General features: G+C 53.8%; 1 protein-coding gene across 1 annotated transcript; it reads left to right on the forward strand.

The window, feature by feature from the left end:
* Positions 1-5,503: 5,503 nt before the first annotated feature.
* COL26b_014278 (uncharacterized protein) lies at positions 5,504-7,529 on the forward strand (the record flags this gene model as incomplete). Its single annotated transcript, XM_053186854.1, has 5 exons — positions 5,504-5,604; positions 5,648-6,204; positions 6,412-6,735; positions 6,788-7,356; positions 7,416-7,529. The coding sequence occupies 5 exons, from the start codon at positions 5,504-5,506 to the stop codon at positions 7,527-7,529; spliced, it is 1,665 nt and encodes a 554-aa protein (XP_053029200.1).
* Between the last annotated feature and the right edge of the window lie 766 nt (positions 7,530-8,295).

Raw genomic sequence — 8,295 nt, forward strand, 5'->3', positions numbered from 1 at the left:
AATCAAATCAGTCAAATCTTGGCGTTATTTAATTTATTGGCTTTAACGGCAGCGCTGATATGATCTTAAACCCCTATACATCGAATGCCATCTTCAATGAAAAGACCAAAGGTTAAAGTACGTGATATGAAGGTGTAAGGCTGGACGCAACGATAACCATGTTCATTTGGAGGAACGTCTCGCCACTGGTGACCACAACAATCTCAGTACGCAAGGCTGGGACATTGTTCAAGGTATGAACTTGTTCTATATCTCCAGCTGACGAGACAGGAGCTCGTCATAACTGGACCACTTCAGCAGCTTGTACCGGTCTGACTCTATGGCTTTCGTACGGGATTTGAGATGAAACAGTGGGAAACGAGTGCTCATTCGTATCCGTGGATGCCAGCTTTGGTCAACAAGGATGGGACTGTGAAGCAAATTCATACAGTCGGGTTGATAGGTATATTCTCTGGCCTGTCAGGTGATGTTCTTCGAAACGAGGTATAAAATGAAGGCCGTTGGGATAATTTGACGTAGATTTGCCTAGCTCCGTACATGTTAGCTCTGATAACTCAGTCCAAAGGGTGCTCGAACAAAGAAATGAGGAGAGATAGAGGGCCCTAGCATCTTCCGGAAACGCTCCCATTGAGTTCGCTGATTCGAACCAGAGCCTGAACGATGGTAACAGTAAGGTCTCGCCGGGCGGATGTGAGCGGGCAAGAACGCCATCGAAGTTAGAAGCTTGGTGAATCTTCGAGTGGTAGTTTGCATTTGGCAATAGCTCAAGATTGTCGAATGTCGAACTACTATCGACAGAGTCAAGAGCCATTGATAGAAAAGCTCATGACGAAAGTCGCAGTCAGATCATGTAGTCAGAAGCATTGATCAGTTCTAGACTGGAAGATGAAACAGACTTGAAGTTAAGGGAGAATAAACGAAAAGACCAGAAACTCGAAGACGCGCTGCCTGGCGGGAAAACGCGACGCCATCCCAAGTAGCTAAGAAACGCGGACCCCGAGCTGCAGGCCTCGGCGACCATGCAACAATGTCCTTACCCCTGCTTAAACCCGCCTATGGGACGTGATACCGCTAGTGCAACCAGCATCACACTTGAATACTCATCGCGTAGCTGGCATCGGGTCCCTTTCCCATCTCTCCTGCAAGGCGAGGTAGCCGGGCTGAAAGGTGGGTGACTACATGAGGTGGCTGGCCCACTAAAAGGCATATGCAAACCGCATAAACTGGAGGGAATGTGGAATTAGCAAGTCCGGAGAGAGGGTGGGTTGCTGCAAAGGAGGCTCGTTCCGGTCGATGAGTATGCTCCAGCCTTCTTCATACACGATCTTGGCTTGAACGTGGCCTTCAAAGGGTTGTCAGGGGTAAGGCACCGAAGCGTACCAGAGGCGCCTGCATGTGTTGATCCGAAGCTTTTGAAAGGCTGAGAACCAAGATGTCTATTAAACGAGGAGAAAAACGGTTAGTGCCTGGGGGGACTGTTTCCAGCACCGCGGATCCGTCCACACTTCGGGGGGATGGAGGGTAGGACCCCGGTCTTCTTTCAGGAAAGGCGATCCGTTAGCGCCATGTCACTAAGGCCACATCAGGAAATTTGGCATCACTTCCCTTGGGGTAGGCAGAGATGCTGAAGGCTGGAATGGGAGTAGTTGGCGGAAGACGTTGCCGTAAAGCAGTCTGCATTGGTCTTTTGGATCCCCAAACTGCGCCGTCGTCGAGGTGCACATCGCTGCAGCCGAATTCCGATCTGTGAATATGGGGTTGACGGTCTCGCATCCAACTGACTTTCGAAATCTGGGTGGCTAGCGGATGGGCTTGCAAAGATCCAGTAAGGCCCGCTTGGCTCCCCAGCTCCGTGGGTGCCTCCTCAGGTCCAATTTTCGACACCAGAGTGTGCTGTGCCGCTGGAACATATGCAAAGGCGCCGAGACAAGACGGCTTTTCGGAGCGAACCCTGCAATAGCAAAATCTAAGCCGCAAGTCACATGTCTTGGCCTGTATACTGCCATGGGTCTATGCCGGCCGGGAGAACTGGTAGTAAGACGCCGTTTGTGAGTGATGCGTAGAGGCTGCAGAGAGACAATTCTCGGTACGGCCACAGCGCCACGCACACCCGACTTTCTTCCAAGTCGGAACGCGGCCGAAGCTTGCCACGGGGATTGCCGAGGCCGATCCTGCTGATGGACGCATACCAGATGTTACAATGATCTACGTATACTTGGCTTTCGTCCTCAAAGATCATCAAGCTGTTATCGAGCTTGATTTCAGGGCCGAGTAGAGATGTTAGCTTCACGATCTTCCGAGCAATCGCTGTCGATCTTGGTTGTCAACCAAAGACTCGACGGCCTGCCAAGCTCACCTCCTTGCGGCGAAGCCCTCAGATGGGCAAGGGCCTACATGAAATACGATCTTTTTCCGCCTTCACTAGAAAACTATCTTCAAAGTCTTGATGAATACTATTCAGCTGAGGCCCTGTCGCTTGTGATACACCGTGTAACAGCCACTTAGAAGCTTCTCATCGCGAGAAGCGATACCCGATCGTCAGTCATAAGGCATGGAAGCGTCCGACGTCGCCGCCAGTGTGCTTGATTCATTGCTGGCAGCTTTCGGTCGAAGGATCCGCACGCTCACCAGCGGCACAGCAGCGCAGCTTTCGGGTCCGTAGTTCTGAGACGAAGGCGGCCGGTAGGGCGCTTTCCTCCGTCACAGCAAGCGGCAGCGTGGCGTTGGATCACGGCCCGGACAAGCAGGTAGGACGAAGCCAGGAGAGCGAAAACGACGTGTGGCTGGACCTAAACAGCGGGAGCAGGTGCAAGAGGAGAATGTTCCAACGTAGGCCTCCTCCCAGGTCTCAGGTGAGCAGCGAGCTAACGAGACGACTGAAGCAGCATGTGTGGGGAGTGGCAGGACCATGGTCTGACTAACAGACATGGATGTCTGGCAGCAAGATCCGTGTTGACGGGTCGCGTGTGAGTCCTGGTGCCTCGTGTGTTGTCGGGCCTTTTCGCAGGGCGGGATTCCACCACTCAATGTGGACCATTCACACGCCGTCGAGGCCGCTTGGGGAAGGGTATCAAAAATAAGGAACAGGATGCCTTTGCCGGTGGCTTGCAGCGGCAGGAAACCATTGAAGGAACCGACAGAAGCGCACGCCCTATCAGACGGCGAACACGGCTTGTACACGCCCGTTGGATTTGGGGGCGTGATACATCGATTCTTCGAGCCCGAGTCGATGGAGCGGGAGGTGAGCACTTGGCGACCATGTCGAAGCAGACGATGGAGGTCGAGGGCGTGTGGGTGGGCAAGGGATCGTGGAGACTGGCTGCCTTAGCTCACGCCGACAGGGTCTAGAGGCGCTGACCGGGCTGGGCTGCCGCTTTGAGGAGAAATTTAGGGCGGAGGAAGGCGGCCCGTCAACCAGATAGGCATAGCGTGGCGGACTCAAGGAAGAGAGGGACTTTGAGAGGGGAGTTGGAGAAGGTCATGGGCAATTGTCAAGTCGATCGAGAAGTTTGATGGTTTGCTTTCGACATGGCTGGGACGAAATGAGAGGGAAGAAGAGAGATAAAACTTCTACTTTCATGTTATCAACTGGTAACATAGAGCGAATGGCCGTCAGCTTCTCGTGCTGTTTTTTGGACTTCTTCCGTCTTATGACAGGGATATACTATCTAAGGCACATGTTGCCAGCCTGACAGTCTCGCCAAATGTAAGGACTGTTGTTAGTAACAAACATCTCGGAAGCGAGATGAGACGACAAGACAGGTACATTTCCTAGCGTCTTCTCAGAGAAACATTAGCAGCAAAGCCGCCTAAGAAAGAGACCGCCGCCAGAGTGACAGCCGTCCGTCGTTGGCTCTGAGGCCACATGGAAAGACGGCCCGGTTGGAGACGACGTTTGCTCCTCTCATTTGGATTCCCTGCCATCTCTTTTGGGTTTGTTGGCCTCTTTCTCCAGATCTCCTCCAGCTTTTCGCTCCCCCATCTCACCTCTCCCCAACCAACCCAAACGCCGCTACGCCCGCCGTGTGCCTTGATGCGACTGGCTCGTGTTTTCGGCTCTGGACTTCGAGATCCCGGGCAAGCGCTTTCACGGAGCCAGATGATGATTCGATTCCCACAAACGTTCCTGATGTGCTGAAGGAAGCTATTGCCAACAACACAAAATATCTCCGAAAAGCTGAGTCGCGGCGCATCACAGTCACGCATCGAATCGCAATACCCCCGGACATAAGCTATTGCCATTGACCACGCAACCCAGCCGACTCGAGGCAAGACGGGCAGCATCTCCACACGCCCACACACTCCCCCAGATTCAGCAAAACCTTCTTTTGGGCGCTTCTCCAGCGCGTCTCCATCAGGCTGGTGCGAGAAACGGAGAGCAGCACAGCATCTGTAAACACCCCAGTTTTTGCGGAGCACTTCGACCCGCTGATCCGGGGAGGACTCAAAGGCCGCAACCATGTTTCTCTGTCAATCTGCCCAACACCATTGACAGTTCAGTCAACGACGCTGGCTTTCTTCGCCGAACACGGGTGCACCATGTGGACTTGGCTTGCCGGCCCGCGTCGTCTCTTCGTCTCGCGTTGACAGGTTAGCTGGACGGTGACCCATTAACGCCCCTGGCACAACGGCACAGCAGTGGATGAGCCAGCCAGCAAGCCGTCGAGGAGTTGGGGATTCGGGGTTGCGTCCACGCTAATTCAAGCGCGCAGCACACACAACCTGGTTCCCCAGGTGTCCCTCATGGTTTCTAGATGAGCTGCCTCGATGCCCACTCAATCTAATTCACATTGATTGCGACGCAGCCATCAAAGCCATCAACGAGGGACTCTTGGTACCTGCCAAGCAGTGTCACGCTCCAAGACAGCCACACCTATATTCTTCAAGAAAGTCTGTGATTCTAGTCGTAGGCGAGAACCGGCAACACCGTACACATAACCGGCTGTCTACTATGCCCATCTGTCGGATGCTGATGGACTGGGCCCAGTGGCAATCAGCACCGCACACTGCAGAGAGCAGGGGGTCCGTACCAACATGGGGTGTGAGCAGTTCGAGGGTGGTGCAACCAACGATCTGCTGCCCAGCCAGTACAAGCAAAGTCCATGGATTGCAGGCCTGCCGCCCTTTCGGTCCCATGTGGGAGTGGCCCGTCCTTCCACCTGCCCACCCCCTCCCGTGCATGGAAGGGTAGGCTCGAAACGGCCGAGCTAAGGATGGGCAATTGGAAGTTGGGGTTCGTTCTTGCGAGCTACCGCGTCTCTCCATCGGAATCCTACTCCTCATCCCGTCTCCCAGGGACCAAGACGCCAAAAATCATAAAACCTCAGCCTGTCCCGCGATCCCTGGCTGGTTCGTCTTGAGTTTCCCATCCTCACCCTCATCCCCTCTCCACCTCAACATCCAAATCCACAGTCCAGACTGTGGTAGTCGGCAACTGCAGCTCTCCTCAGAGTGCCAATACTTCAACGAGGACGTTCTCGGCGGCTTGCCACCAACAGCCAAGATGGCCGAAAAGGTTGACTCCGTCAACATCTCACCTCACCATGTCGACCATGACTCTGACAAGGCAAGCCACACCTCTACTGCTGCCGCGGAAACATTAACGTCTGCTAACGTGCTTGACTCTACAGAAGGAAGTCGAGACCAGGGTGGTCACCGGCTCCGAGGCTTTCAACGAGGCCATGATCAAGGAGCCACCCAGCGCCTGGACGAAGGCTCAAATCTTGATCTATGCCTTCTCTCTCGTCGGTTTCTTCTGTTCCACCATGAACGGATACGATGGTTCCCTCATCAACAACTTGCTGCAAAACCCCTCTTTCAAGGAGCGCTACGGAGCCGAGAACGACGGTATCTGGGCCGGTATCATCTCTTCCATCTATCAGATCGGTGGTGTCGTCGCTCTTCCCTTCGTTGGTCCGGCCCTTGACACCTGGGGTCGCCGCATCGGTATGCTCATCGGAGCCAGCATCATCATCATCGGAACAGTTATCCAGGCCACCGCCAACGGCACCGGTCAATTCATGGGCGGCCGTTTCCTCCTCGGTTTCGGTGTCTCCATTGCAGCTTCTGCCGGTCCCATGTACGTCGTCGAAATCAACCACCCCGCTTACCGCGGTGTCGTCGGTGCCATGTACAACACCCTTTGGTTCTCTGGTGCGATTGTTGCTTCCGGCACTGCACGAGGTGCCCTGGAAATCCATGGTGGTAAGTATCAATATGTTTGCCAATCCTTCTTTTGTTCATTTCTTCCTTGCCGTTGTCTACCTTCTGTATCTGGCTGCGGAGTGGGGCCGTGCGTTGTGGGGCCGAGGGAAGTGAAGCCATCACAACAGCAACCCAGCCCCAGATTCATAATCAACTTCACAACGCCATCTTCATCGCTCTGTACACTCAGCTAACGAAAAATTGAAGATTCAAGTTGGCGATTGATAACCTGGCTTCAGTGCTTGTTCTCTGGTTTGATCGTTCTCTTCTGCATGTGGCTCCCCGAGTCTCCTCGATGGCTGTTCGTCAACAACAAGAAGGATAAGGCTCTTGCGGTGCTCACCAAGTACCACGGCAACGGCAACCCTGACTCTCCCTGGGTTAAGCTGCAACTCCACGAGTATGAGGAGCTCCTCGACATGGATGGTGCCGACAAGCGCTGGTGGGATTACCGTGCGCTCTTCCGCAACCGCGCCTCCGTCTACCGCCTCTGCTGCAACATGTGCGTTTCCATCTTTGGTCAATGGGCTGGTAAGTTATCCCAACACCTGTGAATGAGTAACATGGCTGATTTGTCCCACAGGAAACGCCGTGCTGTCCTACTTCCTCGGCTCCGTCCTCGACACCGCCGGCTACACGCACCCCATCCAGCAGGCTAACATCACCCTCATCAACTCATGCCAACAATTTGCCTGTGCCATCTTCGGTGCCCTGTTTGTCGACAAGGTCGGACGTCGCCCGCTCCTTCTCTTCTCTTTCTCCGCCTGCACTGTCGTCTGGCTCGGCATGACCATTGCCTCCGGCATTCTCCACCAGTCCGAGACTATCAACGCTGATGGCGACTCCGAGTTCCACAACGCGGCCGCATCGCAAGCCTGCTTGGCCATGATCTTCCTCTTCGGTTCCGTCTACTCCGTCGGTATTACGCCCCTTCAGGCTCTTTACCCCGTCGAGGTTCTTTCCTTCGAGATGCGTGCCAAGGGTATGGCCTTCTCCAACTTGGCTGTCAACGCCGCCGGTCTCCTCAACCAGTTCGCCTGGCCCGTTTCCATGCAGAAGATCGCCTGGAAGACCTACATTATCTTCACAGTTTGGGATTTTGTCCAGACGGCCGTGATTTTCTATTATATTCCCGAGACCAAGGGCCGCACTGTAAGCTTCCCAAAACAAATATCTTATTCTCATATCAAAGATACTAATGGCGCCGACAGCTTGAGGAACTCGACCACATCTTCGCCGCCAAGAACCCCGTCAAGGAGTCCACCCAGAAGAAGGAGGTTGCCGTCGACCGCTACGGCGACGTCGTCAACGTCCAGAACGTCTAAAACTGAGCCGTCTCGTACCACGGTGGTCAAAATGTCTAAGCGAGCGAGCGAGCGAGCGAGTTGTGTTGATGGTTTCTTATTGCTGTCGGATATCCCTTTAATGTCACAAGGACACTGAGATTCTGGAGACGTGCTGTCTACTTTTGCATGGCTGAAGAGTGTAAGCGCTCGAGGTCGTTGCGGCGGCTACTGGGTGCCGCCCTTTTCAAGCCAACTCTTCTCTACCTACATACCGTACCAATATACCATGCTGTATACCCTAAATCCACACGTTGCATTGAATTTGACTATTCTTTCGTTAGCTGACGACTGGTCGTGCTGACTCTGCGTGTGAAAGAAAATTTCCTTGGCTAGCTAGGGGTTTGTCAGATGCTACGCCACAGGCTTGCAGGTCTTGTTGCCACCTCATAAATCCCACGGCATTTCATAATGCCGCTCTCGGGGCTTATCTGACTTCTTACGTGGAAGTTGTTGGAGTGAGGTAAGAGTTGCATCGGATATAGGTGAGATCTGGCAAGACTCGGATGTCAGCATTGACGGCTGTCTTCCCGAAAGAGGCAAGTTGCCCAAAGGAAGAGAGGAATACTACCTGCAGGTCGAAATGATGAAGGAGTTGTGAGAGCTAATCCTTCTGCATCATGCGAGATTTGTTTCCCTTCATGTGCACAAAGTTTGGCCAACTGAACATCACCATCTGCGGCGGCGTCTCGCGGTGGATTGGTAGGGTTGCACTTCATCGGCGTACGGTTGTTCCTCGTACGGTTTT

The sequence above is a fragment of the Colletotrichum chrysophilum genome (assembly GCF_026319265.1).
Source record: "Colletotrichum chrysophilum strain AFK26 chromosome Unknown scaffold_326, whole genome shotgun sequence".
In the NCBI taxonomy this organism is placed as follows: domain Eukaryota; kingdom Fungi; phylum Ascomycota; class Sordariomycetes; order Glomerellales; family Glomerellaceae; genus Colletotrichum; species Colletotrichum chrysophilum.